The sequence below is a fragment of the Neomonachus schauinslandi genome, chromosome 8 (assembly GCF_002201575.2).
Source record: "Neomonachus schauinslandi chromosome 8, ASM220157v2, whole genome shotgun sequence".
Taxonomy (NCBI): domain Eukaryota; kingdom Metazoa; phylum Chordata; class Mammalia; order Carnivora; family Phocidae; genus Neomonachus; species Neomonachus schauinslandi.
The window spans coordinates 94467756-94491877 of record NC_058410.1 but is presented as its reverse complement, the minus strand read 5'-3'; the positions used below and the strand labels follow the sequence as shown (position 1 = coordinate 94491877).

Sequence of the window (24122 nt, the reverse complement as noted above, 5' to 3'; positions counted from 1 at the left end):
CCCCGGCCCGCCCACCCGGGTCGATCTCACGGCCAAGCACGCCCACCCCCGGACGCTGGCCGGCCAGCCCGGATCCCCAAGGGTGAGGTTTCTATTTGGGACCCACAACAGGTGCCTGGAAAACAAAGCCGCAGATCGCGGTCACCGACGAGCGCAGCCCACCCCCCCCCCCCCCCCCCCAATGGGCTGAGCTGGCGGCGGTCCCCCCGGGGACGGGAAGATGGGGAGAAGGACGGAAAATGCATTTCAACCCAGCTTATGGCACGGAGGACTCGGGTTTTTTTTTTTTTTTTTTTTTTTTTTTGTAGGAGGGCAGCGGGCGATGGGCACATCTCGGGGGCGGGGCGGCGGGGCCTCTGCAGGTGGCCCGGCGCGTCAGGGCCTGACAGCCTGGGAGCTACTGCGCCTGCGCGCCCGGCAGACCAGCCCTCGGTCCCTCCCTTCCGCCCCCCAGAGCCGGCCCGCGCATCTGCCGCTGCGCTCCTAGGAGGCGGCCACAGCCGGTCAGTTCTCAGTGCCCCCAGCTTACTTTGTCCCCTCCCTCCTCTTTACCCATTATTCATTCCACACAGTCCTGATAGCCTCTGAATTTGAATAAAATGGATACAATTCCCTTAACTTTGGAATGTCATATACTAAAGTGGTGAGTTTTAAGGGTCCAGGCACCATTTGGTACTCAGACGACGCATAAATGGATGTGTTTAAGAGTACTGATTGAAGTCAGCATCCTGCCTCCTTACTAACTGTGTGACAAGGCCAAGTTACTTACCCTCTCTGGCCTCTCTTCATCAGTAAAATGGGGATAATAGTGCCTACCTTATAAATTTGCGGCTTTATACGTGTTAGCTATTATTATTAATAGATAAATCAGTGCGTTGTTGACCATCTGACTTGACAGCTTCACCTTCTGCCCACATACTCCCTCCCTATTTCTTCCTTTCATATGTACTGACCTTTTGTCCTTGATGATTTTTCTTCCCCTTTCAGTGTTGTGAATCTGGACCATTTTCCATTAACTCTTAGATGGGGATGAGTACTCCTAAAAAACTGTACACTCTTGAAAAAAAAACTTACTTGAGTTAGAATTGGAAATCTTTACCTCTTCTGAGCAACTGGCCTACTTTTGTTATTCCAAGCAAGACCGTTACCTCTCTTTTCTATCCTGACCATTGGCTTATAATCTGAGTTTGAGCCCATGTCCCACCAAGCCCTTAGGATCACTAGTTTTCTCGCAACTTAGTATGCACTTACGTACATATTAGTTGATGAAGTAACAAACATGCACCATTTGTGACACCTTTTTGAAATGAAAGTTAGCAATTAGATCCCTAAAAGTCATTCCATTTATAGACCACACACGTACATGAATCTCTCTCAAAACTGTTTTGTCTCCTTTACAATGAGTAGGGTCATTGAGGGCACAGTCTGAGCCTCTATCAGAGACTGAAACCCAGTAGCATCCAGTTTTGTGAATATAATCAGTGCACTCTTAATTGACTTTAACTCTCCTTTTAAGGAGACAGTCGAAATGAACAGCAGCAGCACTGGGGGTTTTCTGTAAAAACAGCTTTTGCCCCATGCATTCTTGGAAAGGTACTATTGTACTATTAGTCTGCTAATAATAATAGTCTATTCCATAGGGAAGCAAGAGTTAAGCACAGCAGTTAAGAGGCTGACCTCTGGAGTTAAGAATGCCTGAATTCAGATCATAGATCCACCACTTCCTAGTTGTATGACCTTGGGAAGAGTCTCTTCCTCCCTCAGCAGATTTCTGGGCTGAAAAATGGAGAAAATAATTATACCTACTTCATAAGGTTGTTGAGAGACTAAATGAGATAACGGTAAGTTCTTGTAAGAACATCTGACCATGGAGCACCTGGTGACTCAGTCGGTTAAGCATCTGACTCTTGGTTTCAGCTTGGGTCATGATCTCAGGGTCGTGAGATCAGCTCCACGTTGGGCTCCGTGCTTAGCACAAAGTCTGCTTGAGATTCTATCTCTCCCTCTGCCCTTCCCCCTGCTCGTGGTCTCTCTCTCTCAAATAAATAAATAAATCTTTTTAAAAATTAAGAGCATCTGATCATCAGCAAACTATCATTTATACAGCATTTACCATGTGCCAAAGAATTTGCGAAATGTTTTGCACTCATTACTTTATTTACTCACCACAACCATGACCCCTTGAATAGAGAAAATGAAGCTGAGAAAAATTCAGTAAGTTGCTGAAGAAAATACAACTGGCTAGTGATAGAGGGAGAATTAAAATTCAAGTCTGCCTAAGTCCAAAGTCTGACTCTGCTTAGATCCTTCAATTCCAACTTTAAAGAATTTACATGGGACAAAAATCCATATTTTAAAATAGCACTGTCACCAACAAACCATGTACCTTTACAGGCACTTCAAGACTAAAAAACCTAACCTACTATATCCAGTAACTAAAAATAGCAGATCTATAGTTCTTAAGTAAAAGTCACTTATACAATGGGTATTATAAAGCCCCATTCCTTACACTTTGTCATCTTTTTCTCACATTGACCCTGAGAGATAGGAAAGGCATACGGTCTCCGATTTTAAAATGAGAACACTACAATAAGTGCAAAAGCACTTTTAAAATTGTCAAGTGACAGACATGTGACATAAGACTCTCTAAAATGTAAATCTAATTATATCACTGCACTGCTGAAAAATCTTTCAATAATTCCCTATCACTTACAGCATGAATGGTCCAACCTCCTCAGTACTGCACACAGGCACCTTTCCATTTCTGCTATTCTCTACCAAATCCCATCTTCTACTATGCATATTACTTGAAAGTTCCATATAAACACATCTCCCTCCCTTTGTTCTTGTGGTTCCATCCCTCTGAAGCAGCCTTCCCTTTCCCCCTATTCCCACCAAGCTCTTCAATCCTCACTTCAAGTGGCACTTCCCCTCAGAAGCCTTTCAGGAACCTCCCATGGCTCCCTTCTCCGTCCAAGTTAATTAGACTCTCCTCTGGGTTCTTTTCATATTAGGTACTAATATAGCCATAACAACTAATCTCTCACACCGCGTTGTAACTGTCTAACAATACATCCAGTTATCATATTGGACTATAACTTCTTTAAAAGCAGAACTATGTGCTTTTCTTCATTGTATTCCAGGGCCTCGATCAATGTGAAGGAATTTAGTTATCCCACAGACCATATGGTCTTTTTGACTCTAGGCATTTTCATGTTCAATTCTATTTTTATGACCTTAAAAACAAATAAAAATATTGGACTTTCAACTCCTTTATTACTAAATAATGAACACTATGGACATCTCATACCATTTCTGAACCTCGCCCCATCTTTTACTAGGGATGAATTTCACAGATGGGGTGAGTTGCAGGCAGAGTATGAAAATGTCTAATAAAGTTGAAAGTCGAAATCTTTTCATGGTATATTTTCAAACTATCCATAACATCAAAATCCCTCTGATGCCCTGTTCCTTTATCTTCACACTGGGTGATCAGTGGTGAACACATAATATATTTGAATTTCATATTTTAGCCACATTATTATTAAACAGATATTGAAGACTTGCCTCCAGGTCTCTGCTCCCAAGATATGATTATTATGATTTGTGTAGAAAACAGCCAACTTACCAGTATTTATCTTAAATACAGTAGCACATTTCCATACTAGGGCTGCTTATTCTGTTCGTAGTTTTTTTGTTTTTGATTAATTTCTTAAAAGTATGTAACTTTGAGGTTTCCAAGTGCATTAACGACCACTAACTTCATAGCTATCCCCACTCAGCGAACATTTTACAACAAATAAGACATGGCCCCTGCCCTCAAAAAGTCTACAGTCTACTGATATCAGCGTCTGCTTGTCCACTGCTTCCCATCAGAACCCCCAGTTCTTCCATTTCTTCCCCACCTACAGTGTACACAGACAATTAGTAACCCCAACTTCTCCGGACTTCCGGCCTAGTCATTTTCCTCAATTTATATAATCTCATTCCCCCTGACAAACACCTGACCCATCCTTCTCTCATAAACCCTTCCTGCACTACCAAAAGCAAAATATCCACGTCTGCCACCACCAACAAAACCCTCAAGCCAGAAGCACCTTCTTCCTTCCACAAAAATGAACGGAACACAGGCATCTGTCTCAATTCTCTCATCACCCTCCTTTCACCTTGTCATCCCTTTCTGCTGAGCCAAAGATAGGCTGCAGGCACTTTCTCCTCCTCTCTGTGCCTCAGACCTACTCATGGAGGGGCAGCGTGGGGGAGTGGAGCGGAGGAGGTGTCTCAACAGGGCAAGGAGTCAGGCCTCAGTGACTAAACACTTTTTAGTACTTGAGGAGGGTAGTGAAAGCTAGGTCTGTCCCAGCTCCCCCAAGCCACCCCTGTTTTGCTCTTACTTGGCTCCCAGTCTCCCTCCTGGATCCTCCCTCGTCCCACCCTTTTGACGCTCCACCCCTCCCCTCAAGGCCTGGAAGAGACCAGGCAGCATCTCACAACAGAAGCCCGAAGAAGCTCAAGGCTGTTGCCCCAGAAACCCAGACTAGAGAATGGCTGGCTGAGCGCTGTTTGTCTACCCCCTCATCAGAAAATCCCATGGGGGGACTGTAGGGGAGTCTCTGCTGCTGTGGTGCCTGGGATCTGGACTAGTCCTCCCCCAGCCCCCTCAGAGGATTAAGATAAAGTACCAGCTTTGCATTACAGTGGCAGGCAAAAGAAACTCAGTGGGCACACAACCACCACCCCAGAGTGAGAGTCGGTTGGGAGTGGAGAAGAAAGGAAACCAGATCCACTGGCTGCAGAAACCAGCTCTGGAAAAAAACCTGACCTTTGGCCTTTGCAAGAGCCCCAAAAGACTTAGTCCATCCTACCCATTACCATTCTAAGAGAGCGAAAATTATTGAGGGAACTGAGGACCAATCACCCCAGGAAGCAAGTCTTGTGCACAGAACACATACGAAGAAACCAAACAGACACTGCGAGGTTGGAGGATTGGTTTCCTCAGTGGTCTCAGCTTTCAGATGGGGAAAACAAGCCATCCCTTCTGGTTCGACTTTTACGGCCAGTGGAAGGGAACACCAGTAACAGAACAGAAACGTTGGCACCTCCCCTATATTAATTAATCAGGAATGCATGATGGCTAAACCCTCAAAAGCACCAGGGGCAGAAAGCTGCTATGGACACATGATGCTGACAGAGATGCTACATTAAAAAAAAAAAAATGGCATCCAAGTTGCTGATTCCCTCTGCAATCCTGGGTACCAAACACCAGGAATCCACCCCAGTTAAATCTGCGGAGCTCAGTGTCCCTGGGCAAAAATGGAAATAAAGGCAGCTTTCTCACATCTTCTAGCAAATACACTAGGAATCACAGAAGTTAATACTTTCAGAATGTCATAGCAGCTACAGCATGTAAATAAGGAAGTTTAATGCAGATGTCTGTAAATATCCCCTTGCATTTCAAAGGTATCAATCCATCCAACCAGAAGACAGGGCCAAATAGCTTAGTCACCAGCAGGCTGGGCAAACTGCTTTCTCGATAGAAATCGGGCATAAAGTAAACATAGTCATCCTCCTCCCCCACCTTGAGCCCAAATCTTTGCCCAGTGCACAGCTCCCAGCTATGGCCCCCGGGGGCGCAGATGGATGAATTTCCGCAACTCTCGACCGGGGTCCCTCCCCTCCCCGGATGCGCTTACCTGCTATCCTAAGCACTGCCCTCTCAGCGGGGTCCAGCACCGAGCCCCCGTGAATCTTTCTTTTTGATCTCTCATGTTTAGGCAAATTCCAGGGTAAGGTGTCTCCCGGAGCTGGAGATGCAGAGCCAGATTTCTGACTGAAATCATCCTCATCAGAAAAATCCGCAGAGGAAGACATAGAGCAGCGATAGGACGCGTTCCCGGAACTCTACAGAGGATGACACAGAAAAAAGCATTAACAGCAAAACACTCACATATGCTCATGGATTTCAACAGCCCCCCTCCCTGCCCCCGAACTGAGTCTGGCATCCTGCACCATCCTCAGTACTGAAAGGATACACAAACAAGAAATGAAGCCCAGGGCTCACCATCTTTTCTCGGCCGCGTCTCCAACAGCAGAAACAAAACCCCGGCAGTCCCGATACATGGAAGATTTGCACAGAAGTGTGTGGCCTGCGGTTCGGCCACCAGCTCACAAATGACTGGCCCAACAATGAAGCCAGAATCAACAGCCTTCCTGTTACAAACCTATAGTATTTGGCTCCCCCACGAGGACAGGAGAAACATTTTCCATTACTAGGCTGCTGGTTAATTCATTAATGCAACGAACTCGAAGTTTCAAAAACAAAGCACAAATGCAGGATGTTGAGTCCAAATTCCTTTCCGTTTCAGGTCGCCTCACCACTGGAGTCTCCTTTCTGACGAGTTTTAAGCCCCTTGTCCTCTTTATTTAATTTGCTTCATGAGATTGAAGCAGGTTCCCAGAAGAGAGCAAGGAGGGAGGAAGGGCAGATTCTGAGAAGAGCTTTTCTTAAGCCAGGGAGAACACAAAAGACTGTTTTCAGAAGCCTAAGACAGCTCCAATAAACAAACATCTGAACTCAGTTGAGAGTTCTTCAGATAATTTAAACTTCTAGCCAAGTGAGAGCTGCCAATAATGTAAATGAGGATGATGTGGCTCGGTGACAGGAAACAGATCTCTTCTCAGCTCCTGGTCATTACACAGTGAAATGAGAAACAGGATGCTTCCACCAAAGCACTTTGCCTGAAGGTTAGTCCTCGCTTAATCCAGTAGGAACAAATCTGCGGGATCGTATCTTGCATAAAAGGGTTCTATCTTCCATACAGGGAAAGGGCATGAGAGAGTATTCCTGCCTTCTCGATGGAGTTGGGTTTGTGATTATGTAGAGAACCACCAGCTTACTGTGGACATAAGGATGTGGTCTGCTCTGTGAAGAGAGTTATAAAGGAAGTATCTAAGGGAAATCTTCACTTTCCCATTTAGAATTCTACTTGGCTAACTAAGTAAGGCGCATTATAAAAATGGCAAAACTGGCACAACTCAAACTCCTGAACTGTATCTTGCTGTCGCAGATTCCTAAGAAGCAAGTTGCAGGCAGAAATCAGTGAGGCATACTCCGATTTGAGCACAAACACTGGGCTGCTCACAAAAGCAGTGGCTGAACATCCCAAAGCACTCACCCACAGCCTGTGAAGCAAACTATAAGTGAATCGGGACGATTAATCTTGCCTCTGTCTATTCAGGCATGTTGTTACACAGGGTCAACACCACCATTTTAACAGTACACATAATATTTCCCACAAAGTAAAGTGTCTAAGGTTCATCTTTAGCTCTGTTCTTTCCCGAAGAAGGGGTCTTCCGTTTTATCTTACCTGACATTTCATCACCTTGGCTAATTTATTTATTCAGATTTTGCGTGTTCTCCTCGTGGCAATAATGTATGAGGCAAACATGAGGTAAATAAATAAAATTGATTTTCTATATTGTAGCTAGAGTCCACAGAGAGTTGTGAGTGGTATTAAGTCAGTCACAGAATGCTATTATCAACCTAATTTATTTTCCAGGCTTTTCGGAAAATTCATCTTGAGCTCTCTGAGGTGGTGTTGTCGGCTGGATCCATGAAAAAGGGTGACGTTCTTAAACACTTTCAAAAGGGTATTGGGTTTCTTTGGTTGCCTTGTCTTCCTTAAAATGGCTTCCAACCTGTCCTTACTTAAGGTCATCCTTTATCTGTGAGATTATATTTCTTGTTGTTGCCTGCACAATTTCAGTGACTATAGTAATTTGACTGTTTATCTTTACAGACAGACTTAGGGAATAGCTGTTAAAGAACTGCTCCTCTCCAAAAACCACTGGTTATTGATTTTTATAGATAGAGTAATTTTTTTTAATGGCCAGAGTCTCAGCTGATTGAACAGCAAGATGTGATTTATGCCATGACATAAACACCATTAATCACACACAGCCAGATGGGAACAGTTACTACCCCTAGACCCAAGGGTGTTGACTGGGGCAGCCTCTAATCTGGTAGTGTCACTGGTAAACAGATAAGAGAAAAAAGGAAGAAAAGACAATCAGCAACACCTCTTTCAGCAATATATCATATGAAAATATAGACACAGACACACAGACCAAGGGAAATCATACATATTTATATTTGGTAAAGTCTCCCAGGCTACACGATTCAAGCATCTTAAGAAAGTTTTAGGGTTTTTTCCATAATAATTTTCATAAACACTTTTAAAAATGTAAGTAAACTATACAAAATTAGGCCCATTTGAACCTTGAAAATTGAGAATGGATTTAAAAGAAGCTGCTTTGAAGGCAACCAATCCTATGAAACTATTATATGCTTTATTGATTTGAAATGACTTACCAATTCATGTCACTATCTTGGGGGCTAGAGCGAGGTGTGTTAAGAGTACAGTTCTCTCTTTTTTGGAAAAAGCAAACATGTTCTATGGCCCAAAATCCAGAGCCTCACCTTTGATGTGGGGCTTACAAGGATAAGACAAAGGAAGAGGGCTCTTGTGACCAGCAAAAGCCCCAAGATCTCTCTCGTTGCCTAAGGTTTGATTCCTCTTAAAATATAAATATCTATGTCCATGAATAGGAGACTGGATAATTACATTATATCCATATAATGAACTACAATGCAACAATTAAAGAAAAGTGTTATCGATCTACACTTAGCAAAGTGTAGTTCATATAGAATGATTCCTTTAAAAAATGTGTGTGTGTGTGTATAGATGGATAAATAGATAAGTGATTGATAAATAGGTAGACAGATGATAGGTAGATAGATAACTCTTTACCAGTATGATTACCTCTGGGTGTTGACTAATATAATAAATGGATTTAATTTTATTCCTTGTTATTTTTTAATCCAAAACAAATACATAAAAAGATTATTTATTTTATTTTATTTATTTATTTGACAGAGAGAAAGACAGCGAGGGAGAGAACACAAGCTGGGGTAGTGGGAGAGGGAGAAGCAGGCTCCCGGCCGAGCAGGGAGCCCGATGCAGGGCTCCATCCCAGGACCCTGGGACCATGACCTGAGCCGAAGGCAGACGTTTAACAACTGAGCCACCCAGGCGCCCCTACATAAAAAGATTATTAAAAAGAAAGATACTATGCCAAGAATCAGAGAAAACAGCAAAGGCCCTAGGAAGAAGTAACTATTTAACCAGTGCTTTTAACCACTTGGGGCTCACAGGCACCCCTGAAAAGTTGAAGCAATCTATGGAAGCAATCACAGAGCACATGGGCAAATAAACACAAACTTTGCATTTGATTTTATTGGGTTCACTGACCCACTGACTCCCGGTTAAGGACCCCAATTTACACCATCATCTGTCATCACCATTTGACATTCGTGTTGAGAACAAGAGAAATAGGAAAGCACTGTGGAGTATGTGGGAAGAGAAGCAAGGGTAATTAGGAGAGTAAAGACAAAGTTGGCCTACGTCATAATATATCTAACATTTGGCCTTTTTTTTTTTTTTTTTTTTAAATAAAGGACTGTGAGCCACCTCTGGACTGATGCTGGGTCTCTACAACCAAAAATACCAGGTTGTGAGGAACCTAAACACCCTGTATTGTGTCTTATTACAACCTAATTATTAAGGCAGTTTTAACAATTGAATTAGATCACCAAAACTTTAAAGTGACTTTCCTAATAGCCAGTGCATTCACATGGTATAAAAACAACCCAAATCTCTTAAAGCCAAGATAATTACAGAATGCAACATTTTTAGAAGGGGAACTAAACAATAACTTCTCTAATTGAAACCCCGGTGGGGGATTTGAGATAAGTACAATAGAACTGCCTAAATTGGAAGCCACCCAGCCTTAGCACCCTGATCTGCAGGAAAGTGCCAGGAAATTGTCTCTGCACTAGGCATTCTCTAAATGCAATGGAGAAACAAGTGCAGAGATAAGGGTTTGTAAAAGAGCCAGACTTTTAGGATCCCAGAGATTGGAAAGGTAACTTCCACAAACCTGCATACCTATATTTTATGCACACTTCTGTAAATATATTTCCAAAAGATTAAAAACTAAAAAGCTCGTAAAGAAACAATTAGGCAGGGGCGCCTGGGTGGCTCAGTCGTTAAGCGTCTGCCTTCGGCTCAGGTCATGATCCCGGGGTGCTGGGATCGAGCCCCACATCGGGCTCCCTGCTCAGCGGGGAGCCTGCTTCTCCTTCTCCCTCTGTCTACCACTCTGCCTACTTGTGCTCTCTCTCTGTCAAATAAATAAATAAATAAATAAAAATAAAAATAAAAGGCATCCTGTAGCCTTTAAAAAAAAAAAAAAGAAACAATTAGGCAGGGGCGCCTGGGTGGCTCAGTTAAGCATCTGACTCTTGGTTGAGGCTCAGGTCCTGATCTCAGGGTCATGATCTCAGGGTCATGAGATCGAGCCCAATGCAGGGTTCCACTCAGCTCAGAGTCTGCTTGAGATTCTTTCCCCCTCCCCCTCTGCTTCTCCCCCACTCATGCTCTCTTTCTCTCTTAAATAAATAAAATATTTAAAATTAAAAAAAGAAAAGAAACAATTAGACAATCTAGATTGTGGGGCATTGATAAAATAACTATCCTGCTCTCTTCATAAAGGTCAATGTCAAGAAACATGCACACCCAAAAAACAGAGAATGTTCTAAATTTAAAAGGCAAATAAAACATAACAACAAATTCATGAACCTTTGATGAGATTCTATACTTTTTTTTTAAGCTGAAAAAGACATGTTAGAGACAACTGGGAACAGCTGGACATGGATCATGGATTGTTTATTAGATATTATTGGGAAATTATTGTTAATTTTCTAAGGTGTGATAATGATATTGCGGTTGTACAGGAAAGAGTCCTTATCCTGAGACACTTTATCCCTACCTTCCAGGCTGAAGAAACTCATGACGTTTGCACTTATTTTCAATTATTTTAATAAAAACAGAGAGAACTAGTAAATATAGCAATAGGTTAATAATAAGTAGTCACAATACTACGCTTTCAACTTTTCTACACATTTGAGTATTATCAAAATGAAGAGTTGGGGGGAAACAATGTAAACAAGACCTTTCTCAGTTTCTCTAAGTATTGCTTAGTCTAGGCCTGTTCTCACAACATCAAAATCCTGAGTTGCAAGTACACAGTGGTAGTGTACATCTGAGTGATTTCTCATAGCATTTCTTGATATACACTTAGAGAAGCACCAAAGCAGTGGCCTATGTCAACCAGACACCAGAGAAAGGTGATGTGCTTGCCTCAGTCCCAAGCAGAGTTTTAGACAGAAGGATATAAAAGAGGCTCCACTGTTACTCATTTAATATATAGTCCAGTAAACATAAAGTTGGTTCAATATCACATTTTTTAATATTTTACATAAACAAAAAGAAAGATATCAAAACTTTAAAAATGTGAAGATCCAATTTTGTTTAAAATCCTATTGATTAGGTAAGTACAAATACTAGCTTCTTGCATATTATGTAAAAATACACAGTATGGTCCCCAAAATAACTTATATACTAGTTTTTTACTGGTCAAATAAGTCAAAAAAGCAAGGGCCCATTATCTTAACATTAGTTAAAGATCCTAGAGAAAACAATCTTTAGCACAAATAAACAGATGCTGAAGAAAACAGTTAAGGAAAATGTAAGAAAATGTGTTTAACCCCTTGAAGACAAAATGAGTTATGGTAAACCATGGGGACTATGTGCTTGTTTTAAATTTTTTTCAAAACCAGTTGAACAATTCAAGTATTCTCTCATCAAATAAATAACTCTTAATTAGCCTCCCATCTGGAAACCACCTTTATTTTTTTAAGATTTTATTTATTTGACAGAGATCGAGAGAGAGAGCCAGAGAGCATAAGTCCGGGAAACAGCAGAGTGAGCAGGAGAAGCAGGCTCCCCAATGCAGGGCTCGGTCCCAGGACCCTGAGATCACGACCTGAGCCAAAGGCAGACGCTTAACCGACTGAGCCACCCGGGAGCCCCGGAAACCACCTTTAAACAGTAAGAGGAAGGGGGCTTCTAGTTTGATGAGATATCAGCTGTCTCTCACTCTCTCCTTTTAGGGGAGAACTGCAACAGCACTTAACTGAGAGAGGAAGAAGAGCCTAGGTGGAGTCAGGGGGAAAGAGAGGTCAGAAGGAAGGGAAGCTGGAAGCTTCTTAGATCTCACTCCCGGGAGGAGGCTTTGGGCAAAGAATTAAAGAAGTCAAAGCTTTCTTTCTAGGTGGAGAGGCCCAGTTCATCAGCCTATGAAAGAAGACCACTGGAATTCAGGACACAAACTCTTCCTAGAGTAGAAAGATTATGCATTAGTTAAGGGTGTTCCTTGGTCTTATGTTTCTGGGGAAACTAAGCTCACACAACATAATTTTCCTCTAGCTATATAAGAAGCTCTCCAAGATAAGCATCAAAGACTCATTTCTGGGAGGAGCCTGGCTTTAGATTCTAGGCAGTCTTGGCTTAGCACTAAAACATTCTGCAAGACTTCCTTCCTTTCAGTCTAACCAGCATGTTCTAACTATACACAGCATTTATTGAATGACCATCGTCAGGGACTGTACTAAGAATTTTCATTCACTATCTTATTTAATACTCACTGAAACCCAAGAAAGAGGTTTGGAGAGGTTAAGTAACTTGTCCACAGCCATTCTATCAGTACAAAGTAGATCCAGGATTTCCATCTGGGTCCTTTGACCCCCAAAGCCTGTGCTCTCAACTACATGCTATTAAATGCCCTAAAATGTGGTTCGTAGGCACTGGGAGAAATATCTCAACATACAGTCCTCAAAGATCTTACCATGTATTTGGGGAGCCCAAAAGGCGTAGACTTGTTCTGTGCTCAGTACTAGGCCCAAAGGATGGAAATGATCAGAGACAGCTGTCAGTTCACAATAAAGAAAACCACACAAAAATATACAACTACTTAAAAGTGGAAAGACTGCTTTGTATGGTAGCGAGCATCTTCCTACTCCAAGGGACCAAGCCTTCACTGAGTGGAACGTTGAATTTACTTTTCTTTCCCAACTCTAATATTCTTTGGTCCTATGTGTTCTGACACCCTCCGCAAATCCCCCCAAAAGATCACAAATGAAAGAAAAATTATATTAGGTATCAAAACACCAAATTTTTTTATATTTGTAAAAATTTTTTACAAATAGTCTTTTTTTTTGCAAGTCCAGCTTCATTCAGTCATACTAAAATTATAAAAATAGAGACATCAAGAACTAGTCTGCATTTGAGGACCTGCAGATAGTCTTTCCAAACTGAGGAAGGACATTTCAAATAATTTGCCTAAAAGAAGAACAAACACAACACTTTTCAGCCCCACAAAATAGAATCACATTAGGAAGACAAACTCTAATACCAAAAACATCTCTTTGACTAGAGAATACTTCATCTTATATTTTAAATGGATATTCACTATATCAATCAATTAAAAATATGTCTTAAGCATACATAAGCTTCTGCCTCAGAGGAGCTTAAAATCCAACTGGAAGAGTAGAGGTGATAAAACAGCCAACTTATATTCAAATATTATCATCTTAATGGGTTAGGTTGAAAAATATCTCTTCCAGTATGATAATGTAAATATGTACATAAAGATGTGATTAAGGGGTACCTGGGTGGCTCAGGTGGTTAAGCGTCTGCTTTTGGCTCAGGTCATGATCCCGGGGTCCTGGGATGGAGCCCCATGTCAGGCTCCCTGCTAAGCAGGGAGCCTGCTTCTCTCTCTCCCTCTGCCCCTACCCCCGATCATGATTTCTCTTTCGCTCACACTCTCTCTCTCAAATAAATAAATAAAATCTTTTTTAAAAAAATAAATAAAAAATAAAGATGTGATTAATAATACAAAGCCAATTAGTAGAGAGATGCAGACTAGAGCATCTACAGTCCCTTTAGAAGCTAGAATGGAGATTCAAGTGTTCCCCACCTCCCTCATTCCTCCAACAGTATTATGTCCAAAACTGCCAACTACTGAAGGAGCCATTCTACAGATGCTTTGTGACTGGCCTACTCATTTTTTAAAATTGACTAATGACAAACATTTAAAAATTGGGAATTTTTCATGAAAATGTAGATGTGAAGCATTGAGCCTAGCAATACTTTCCCTTTTTAGAAAGGACATGTGCTTTCCATTCTGACAGGGTCCTTACCTGGCCCACTTCATTTATCTATGATACTGTGGCCCCTAGCATAAATTAAGCCATAAATGAAAGGATGGGTAAGACCGTTGCACTCAGAAAGTAAAGGAACCACGGAGGTGAGGAAAGTAAGGGATAATGGCAATCAATAGGATGACAGTTTAAAAAAGAAGAAACCTCAGAGGACAAAACAAAAGGAGAGGGCTATCAAAGTATCTCAGTTAAATTAGTGTTAAACAGAAATAGGTGACTCCATGTTCCTGCTGACATCAAAGTGCTGATCTCATTCTGCTCCATCCCCAAGAACCCTAGTTAACATTTCAAATGTCAAGGAAATGGGACCAAACTGTATGACTTCTGTAAATGCTGGCTCATGATCTCCATGAATCTGGCAGGCCCACCCACCCATCACTACTGTTGCTGACCCCCACTGTTGTCTGGCCCCTACCCATGGTCAAATCTGCTACCAAATATTTCTCCTTCCCTTTGTGTAGGTCACAGAGGGGGGTTTTGATGCCAAATACTTTCAACAGCCAGGTTATAGTTCTGACTTCTGTTAAAAAGAAGATGTGGGCTATGATCACACATGTGGGGCCCTAAGATAGAAGCACAGGACGTTTGCAAAGACCAAACCCCAACTACTATCTATACTGTCTAGTTATAAAGTTAAAGATATGTGCATACTGTGCCAAAGATTGAATGTTGGGAAAAAGCTATATGACCTTGGGAAAACTGCTTGACCTCTCTGAGCTTTGGTTTTCTCATCTGAGAAATGGGAAACATAACAGTGAATAAGACATAAGGCTGTTGTAGCAGAATAAACAATACATGAAAAGTGCTTACAGCAATGCCCAACATGGAGAAAGCAGTTTCCATATCTATCCTTCCTATCCTTCCTTTGTTGAACATTTCAGTTCTTTGGGATATCCTTGTATCTTTCCAATAGAGTCCTCTTTTGTTTCTTTTAAATTCATTGTCTCCATTGTTGGAAACAACAATGAAAACTTAGGACAAACACATTAGTGTTAAAAAAAAAAAGCAATTATAGGTATTCAATTTTTCCCTGTAGAAACATAAGCAGGATTGTGTCTTTATACCTTCATTTTCATTACCTATCTTCATTAATGCGACTTCAGAAAATTGCTTTTGATAACAGCTTTTACATAGTTATTCTCTCACTTCAAAGAGTTACCGCTTAAATTACGTGGAAAAATTACTTTTTCATTTAAGAAAGTGCCTTATTATTGTACTGAAGCCAAGTACATGAAATTTTAAGTGCTTGGCACTTCCACTGTCCCTTTCTTTTTTTTTTTTTTTTTTTAAAGATTTTATTTATTTGAGAGAGAGAGAGAGCACATGAGGGGGGGGGTCAGAGGGAGAAGCAGACTCCCTGTTGACAGGGAGCCCGATGTGGGACTCGATCCTGGGACTCCAGGATCATGACCTGAGCCGAAGGCAGTCGCTTAACCAACTGAGCCACCCAGGCACCCCTCCATTGTCCCTTTCTGAGGAAAACAGTGCTTGCTCCAGGTGTGGTAAGTGAACATAACATAACCCTGCTACCATAAGCCACACCTGACTGGAGTCATGAATCACTGCCTGCATATAAGGAAGTCCATTGCCCCCGAGCTGACTTGGTGGAAAACTCGGCCCAGCTGGGATGTTTCATACTGGATGGTGGTAGCCCAGTCCAAGCATAGCCTCTCCTCTGGGGAATAAATGCTAAGTACATTCCAAATGCCCTTAACTAACATTTGGGTTTTCCTGAAGATGTGCTGTACATCCCACTCTTAGAACACTTGAGATCCATCTGGAACAACTATGTGGCTCAAAGCCCCTACAGATACTCTAAGGGCTCCCTCAGATTTCATTTTCTTTTTGTAATAGATCTCTCTTTCAGAAGGTAATCTGGCTCTGTCCCTTCCTTGCTTTATCCCTAGGGGAAGCCATGTGCGAGGGCAAGAAGCAGAAACAGCCTGCAAGTACACTTGGCTTTTGTTTTCCGCAAACCTAAATCTGTTGAGACTAGGGCTGTAGAAAGGGGCAAAGGGTTCTGAAGAAAAGGACTTTCCCCAGACTAAAAAGAGGCCCTCTTGGGCTACAGGGAACATCTGTGGATCTTGGAGCAGGGGACTTCTTGAATCCCAGAAGATGACCCATAAAGAGAAGGCTGCCTGGTATGTCTAGAGGGACCAACCCTATGGTATACCTTTCAAGATCCCCGTGTCCTGAGAGTAGCCCAGAAACAGCCTAAAGAGCCCAATGGGGCAGGCATAGGGCATGTGTCAGCACAACATGGAGACATGAATATTCCCTCCTATTCATGGACACTTTGGCATCTTACTAGAACCCAAAACATTAACACAACTCCAAGATGGAGGAAGCAAGGAATATCCAACCCAGCATAATGGGAGATTGGGAGTCAGAACCTAAGTTAAGAGGAAAAAGGAGAGAGAGAGAGAGAATGATATATCTCACACTAGAGTTTATAGCCTAAGAGTCAAACTCACTGTGTGGGCAGTGACTGTGTCATATTTACTTTAGAATCCCCATTCTTGGGAGTGGGCCCCTCATGACTATCTATTGAATGAATCCACTGGCTCGCAGCTTGGCTTCAGCAGGTGGGTCCCATGGGAGTAGAGATTCAAAGAGGAAGCTCTGCCAACTAGGGCTACAAATGTCCTGAGTGTCTGTCTGTCTGTCTGTCTGTCTCACAAACGCACACACACACAGAGCCCACCAACAAGATCACCACAGCAGCTATACCCTCCTCCATCTCCTTCTTCCTTCAGCATCATTGTTCTTTTTAAAGCTACTTTGAGTTACTCTAGAACCAGAGTAGAAGTAAATACACTTGCTTGCTTACTTGGTTACTGCCACTTTATTCCAAGGTGGGTATTAGGTAATTAATAAAATAGTGGGGAAAGAGGAAAAGGATGTTGACACCTACAAGTTATCTAACCAATACCCCAGAATGAGACGACGTAGGGCAAAGCAGAGGATGCTTTGGGAAACTTACAGTGGAAGAGGCAGCAGATGAGGCTGGGGACGTAGATGATAAATGGAGATCATAAAGGGCCTTGCATGCAGTGCTAGAGCCTGGACTCGACCTTGCAGGAGCCAGACTGTTGCTGAAGGGTTATAAGTAGTTCGCCCTTCCAGATGGATGACCCTGACAGCCATGGAGAGAATGGACTGGTCATGGGTCAACCTCAAGACGACACTAGTTGGCAATTCTTGTTATAGTCCAGCAAATGACAGCCTGAGCTAAATCACTAATGTTAGTGATGGAAGGAGGATGAATGTGAGAAATATTTAGAGGCTAGGAAAAGAGAAGGTGAGGGGAAGGCTGGGATGTGGCTGACAGGGTAAGGAGGTAAGGTAGTTTACCAGAAGGAGTTGACAAGTGTAACAGTGGGGAGCCAGAGAAGGGCAGCAGAAAAATGAGTGGGTCCCAGGCAAGTCAAACAAGGAGGCTCAAGCTGTGGGGTTTCTCTGATAAGCCCCCAAGTTCAGTGTGACTCAGACTGGTTTCAAGTAAAAGGCTAGCTAGTCACCAAACTCCAAGAGACCTGCATTTCCTTCCAGCTACAGCCCCGGCCCCCAGGCGCTAATGAGTGATAATGGAAATCCGCCCCTTAGAGAAGCTGCAGCTGGTCAGGGTCATGCAAGGGTCTGCTGAGATGGTAGCATGCCAGTACCAAAGTGTTACTGAATCATTCATTCCTTAATTTGTCCTTATGCTCATGCACACAGAGAATAAGAGTGTACAAATGATCTTGTTCATTGTCCCCTTTCACACAGGAATTGGAGAATATAGTAAACATACCATTTATACATATTTTCTATAACATTTTCAGAATAATGATACTATGCTACTTAAAGCATTAAAACAGCAATACCCATATTTTTCTGACTTTTGTCTACAACAAGCAAACTGGTAAACTGTTTCCACTGTGCTTATAAAGCAAATTCACCCATTCGTTTCCAGTGTCCACTGCCGGGCTCTCTTAACAGTTACAATCCTGTGCTCTGGCTTTGCAGCCCCCCCCCCCCCCCACCTCCTTAATCATACTGCACACCTATGATTTGCATGAATTCCAACCCCCTAACCTTCCTCCTTCCTCGAGGTGGTTTTCTCCTCCCTTTCTCAACTGGGACTTCAGACCCAGTCAATCCAATAGCTTCCTCCAAAAATAACTTAAAGCCTAAAAGAGTTTTTAAAAATGTATATCCACGTCCAGAAAACAGTATGATGAATTCCATCAGAAACACAGGCACGCTATGGAATAAACAAAGAGCTGTTCCCTTCTGCCCTGGCCCTGTATTTCCTCCTGAACTGGTCCTGTGTCTATATCCACAGCACAGGAACCAGCTAGAAAGCTAGCACGTGAAGAATCCAGGTACCTTCAAAAATCTCTTCAGTGAAAATCAGTGTTGATGGATGTGATGGTTAATTTTATGTGTCAACTTGACTAGACCATGGGTGTGAGTTGGCTTCAACCAAGTAGCTAAAGGCCTTAAGAGCAAAGACTACGGTTTCCCATAGATGAAGGAATTTTTTCCTCAAAACTACAACAGAGGAAACTTGCTGAGTTTCCAGCCTATAATATTAACTCTTTTTTTTTCCTTTTTAACTTTTTTTTTTAGAAAATTTCTGTTTCCAGCCTGTAATATCAACTCTTTTTTTTTCTTTTTAACTTTTCCTTTTAACTCCCAGTGGGAAGGGACAGAGGGAGAGGGAGAGAAAGAAACTTAAGCAAGCTCCATGTCCAGCGAAGAGCCTGACGCAAGGCTCAATCTCACAACCCTGAGATCATGACCTGAGCTGAAATCAAGAGTCAGACACTTAACCGACTAAAGCCACCCAGGCGCCCCTGTAACATCAACTCGTTTGAATTTCTGTCCTGCCAACTTGCCCTATAGATTTTGGATTTGCCTGCCCCACAATCGCAGGAGCCAATTTCTTAAAATAAACCTGTGTGTGTATCTCTCCTATTGGTTCTGTTTCTCTGAAGAAACCTAATTAATACAATTGGCTTCAATATTACTTTATAAGAGTTTTATAAATCACCTTTACTGCATTTCAGGGAACTAGAAACCCATGCTATAATTCACGTTTTACACTTTAATGGAAAGAAAGACTGTACAAGACTTTTATCAGGCTATGTTAGGAGGCAACAATGGTTTCTCCAGCTTCATTATTCACCACTCATACTACCATAAGAAAGTTATTTAACCTCTCCAACTTCCCCATATTCTAAATGTAGATAATCATACCTTCTTTGATTTCTTTCATCAATGTCTTACAGTTTTCAACATAGAGATCTTTCACCTCCTTAAATTTATTCCTATCTTATTTTTTTTTGATGCTATTGTAAATGGGGTTGATTTCTTTATTTCTTTTTCAGAAATTCTGTTGTTAGTAAATAGAAATGCCACTGATTTCTGTACATTAATTTTGTATCCTGCAACTTTACTGAATTCACATTGATTAGATCTAACAGTTTTTTGGCTGAGTCTTTAGGATTTCCTATACATAAAATTATATTGTCTGCCAATAAAGATAATTTTAATTCTTCCTTTCTGATTCTGATACCTTTTTTTCCTTGAGTAATTGTTCTATCAAGGGTTTCCAGTATTATGTTGAATGAGAGTGGTGAGAGTAGTCCCCCTTCTCTTGTTCCTGATCTTAAAGGAAAAGCTTTCATCCTTTCGCCAGTGAGTATGTTAGCTATGGGCTTATCATATATGAACTTTATTATGTTGAGAGATGTTCCTTCTATGCCTAATTTGTTAAGAGCTTTTTATCATGAACAGATGTTGAAATTTGTCAAATGCTTTTTCTGCATCGAGATGATCATATAATTTTTTTCTTTCATCCAATGAATGTGATTTATCACATTGATTAATTTGTGTATGTTGAACCATCCTTGCATCCCAGGGATAAGTCCCACTTGATCATGGGGAATGATCCTTGTAATATGCTATATTTGGTTTGTTACTATTTTATTGAGAATTTTTACAGTTATATTCATTAGGAATACTGGCTTGTAGTTCTCTTTTATAGTAGTGTCTTTTTCTGGTATTGGTATCAGGATAATGCAGACCTTGTAAAATGAGTTTGGGATTGTTTTCTCCCCGCCCCCCACTTCAGTTTTTTGGAAGAGTTTAAGACAGATTTGTGTTAATCCTCCTTTAATTGTCTGCTGAAATTCAGCAGTGATGGCATCTGGTCCTGAGCTTTCCTTCATTGGGACATTTTTTATTACTGATTTAATCTCTTTACTAGTATTTGGTTCATTCATTTTTTCTATTTCTTCCTGATTCAGTCTTGGTATGTTGCATGTTTCTAAGAATTTTCCGCTTATCGGGACGCCTGGGTGGCTCAGTCAGTTAAGCGGCTGTCTTCAGCTCGGGTCGTGATCCCAGGGTCCTGGGATCGAGTCCTGCATTGGGCTCCCTGCTCAGAGGGGAGCCTGCTTCTCCCTCTCCCTCTGCTTGCTATTCCCTCTGCTTGTGCTCTCTCTGTCAAATAAATAAAATCTTAAAAAAAAAAAGAATTTTCCGCTTATTATATGTTGTCCAGTTCATTGCATATAGTTGTTCATAGTAGCATCTTCTAACCCTTTGAATTTCTGAGGTATCAATTGTAATATCTACTTTTTCATTTATAATTTTGTTGATTTAGGTCTTCTTTTTTCTTTGGTAAGTCTGGCTAAAGGTTTGTCAGTTTTGTTTACCTTTTCAAAGAACCAACCCTCAATTTGGTAAATTTTTTCTATTGTTTTTCTGTCCTCTATGTCATTTATTTTTGCTCTACTCTTTATTATTTTCTTTCTTCTGCTAATTTTGGGATCAGTTTGTTCTTTTTCTAGCTTTTTATGGAGTAAAGTTAGATTGTTTATTTAGGAGCTTTCTTGCTTCTTAATGCAGGCTTTTACTGCTATGGACCTCCCTCTTAGAACTGCTTTTGCTGCATTCCATAAGTTCTGATATGTTGTGTTTCCATTTTTGTTAGTCTCAAGAAATCTTATTTTGTAAACAGGAAGAGTTTATTATAAATGTTTAGGTGAGGACACAAAACTGGGTAAAAAATTTGATCCAGCTACCCCTGAAGAACCAGGGTCATAGCCATTGCACCCTCCCCAAAACCTGCTCTCCCTGCCTGCACCACTTCCTCCCGGCATGCGCTTGCAACTGGAAGTCCACCATGTGCACTGCCTGGCAGAAACCCAGGTCAAAGGAGTACCTAAGTCACAGGGAAGTCTAGAAAAGGCTTTCAGCTTCACGAAAGTACTAGAAGCACTAGAAGTGAAGCCAGAGGAACCAGATTCAGCATCTGCCACATCAGGTTAAGAAGTTTTTCCTCTCTCTCATTTATTCAGAGTCCTGCTGCCCACCCCCCTGAGTGGCTGTGAATCCATGATCCGGCCCAGGGGGTGGAGCTCACAATCTTAGTCTCATCCCATTGGCTGGAACTTAGTGACATCAGGCATGTTGAAGGATGCAGTTGCAAGATCCTGAGACTCCTGGTCTCAGCTGGGAGTTCTGTTACCTCAAGGAAGGTGGGGATGCCTGTCCTCTTAAGTGGAGTGTGTCAACTTTGCCCAGTTTTGTCTTGCTGATCCTCTCTATTGATCCTTGGGATTCTGTTTCCTCATTTCTGCTCTTTATTATTTTCTTCCTTCTGCTTCCTTTAGATTTGCTTTATTTCCCTTTCTTGGGCTGAGCACTTAAGTCATTTTATTTTACATCTCTTTTGTTTTTATTTTTTTTATTTTTTAAGATTTTATTTATTTTTGACAGAGAGAGCACAAGCGGGGGAACAGCAGAGAGAGAGGGAGAAGCAGACTCCCTGCTGGAACAGGGAGCCCGATGCGGGGCTCGATGCGGGGCTCGATCCCAGGACCCTGAGATCATGACCTAAGCCGAAGGCAGACGCTTAACCGTCTGAGCCACCCAGGCGCCCCTCTCTTTTGTTTTTAAATACGTGTGGGGCAAGGAAGTTCCCTCTCGCCAGGGAGATATACCAAATATTTAACAAGTGGTGCAACAGGAATACCAGCCAGAGTGGATCCTGGCAGAGGGAGAGGGCTCTATCGTTTACCCGCTGGTTTGGAAATGCAGCAGGCTTGCAGCAGCTGCATTGCCCCTGTGTGTCCACCCCATCTCCCGCTGGCCTCCCAGCAGTGCTCTCCCTGCCGCCCACAGGTGGGCGTGGGGCTGTTCGGGTCTAAATATTTCACGAACTGCAACTGGATGGTCTCTCTAACCCATGAGTCCGTTAGGGTGCACCCTCCAGTCTCCATCATCTGAGGGGCATTCAGCTGTCTTTTTAGTGTTGATTTCTAATGCACCTGCCCTGTGTTCAGAGAACTAGTGCTGTACCACTCTGATTCTGATTACATTTGGGGCCATGTCCCTTATCACTGAACAAGGGGTCAATGCTGTAAGGGTTCCAGGATGGAAAGACTAGATGGTGAGCACATGTGCTCAGTCTTCAAGAAACTTATTATTCCCCTTTAATTTATTCTTTGATCCATTGATTGTTCAGAAGAGTGTTGTTTAATTTCCACGTGTTTGTGAGTTTTTCCAGTTTTCCTCTTGTTACTGACTTGCTGTTATTGAAATCTATAGATTTCATGCCATTTAGGTCAGGCAAGATATTTAGTATGATTTCAGTCTTCTCAAATTTGTTAAGCCTTGATTTGTGGCCTAACATATGGCCTATCCTAGAAAATATTCCATGTGTGATTCAGGTGAATGGGTATTCTGGTGTCATTGGATAAATTGTTCTGTATATGTCTGTTGGGCCCATTTGGTCTGTAGTATTGTTCAAACCTGCTGTTCCTTTATTGGTTCTCTGTCTGGATGATCTATCCATTGTGGAGGGTGGGGTATTAAAGTCCCCAGCTATTACTGTATGACTGTTTACTTTTCCTTTTAGCTCTGTTAGTTTTTGCTTTATACATTTAGGTGCTTTGATGTTGGGCACATAAATATTTAAAATTGTTATATCTTCTTGATGTATTGACCCCTTTATCATTATTAAATGACCTTGTCTCTTTTTACCATTTTTAGGTTAAAGTGTATTTTGTCTAATATAAGTATAGCTACCCTGTTTTGTTATTTTTTTTTCCTTTTGGTTACCATTTGCTTGAAATGACTTTTTCCATATCTTCACTCTTTGTCTATGTGTGTCTTTAGAGCTAAAGTGATTCTCTTATGGGCAGCTTATTATTGGATCTTGTTTTATTTATCCATTCAGCCACTCTACGTCTTTTAATTAAAGAACTTAATCCAGTTACATTTAAGGTAGTTACTGATAGGTAAGGACTTATTATTGCCATTTTATTAATTGTTTTCTGGTTGTTTTATAGATCCACTGCTCCTTGTTTCTTATTCTGCTGTCCTGTTTTGTGTTTTGATGTCTTTAATATCAGTATGCTTTGACTTTATCATATTTTTTTGTATAATTACTATAAAATTTTCCCTTGTAGTTTCCATAAGGCTTACATAAAATATCTTAAATTTGTAATACCCTATTTTAAACTGATAACAACTTAACCTCAATAGAATTCATATACTGAACACTTTTAGTTCTTTTCCCCCCTCACATTTTAAGTTATTACTTTTACAATTGACATGTTTTTTACATCATATAACTAATAACAAATTACTGTATTTATAGATGCTTTCGTTATATTCATTTTTCTTACTTTTAAGCTAGAGTTGTAAGTTATGCACCATTATTACCATATTGCAGAATCTAACTATGACTATATATTTACCATTATAGTGAGATTTACACTACCTTTTAGTGTTTTTTTATGTTAATTAGTGTTCTTTTACTTCCACTCAAAGGGCTCCCTTTACCATTTCTTGTAAGGTAGTTCTAGCAGCCATGAACCTCTTCAGCTTTTGTATGTTTAGGAAAGTCTTTATCCCTTCTTTGTTTCTGAAGGAC

The 24122-nt window shown here is 41.4% G+C and overlaps 1 protein-coding gene across 1 annotated transcript in view; it reads right to left on the bottom strand.

Moving 5' to 3' along the window:
- Positions 1-24122, bottom strand: part of DST (dystonin) — a 476155-nt gene that overhangs the window by 358599 nt on the left and 93434 nt on the right. Inside the window, 1 exon segment of the mRNA XM_044917613.1 lies at positions 5694-5901. Coding sequence (XP_044773548.1) covers positions 5694-5901 — 208 coding nt within the window.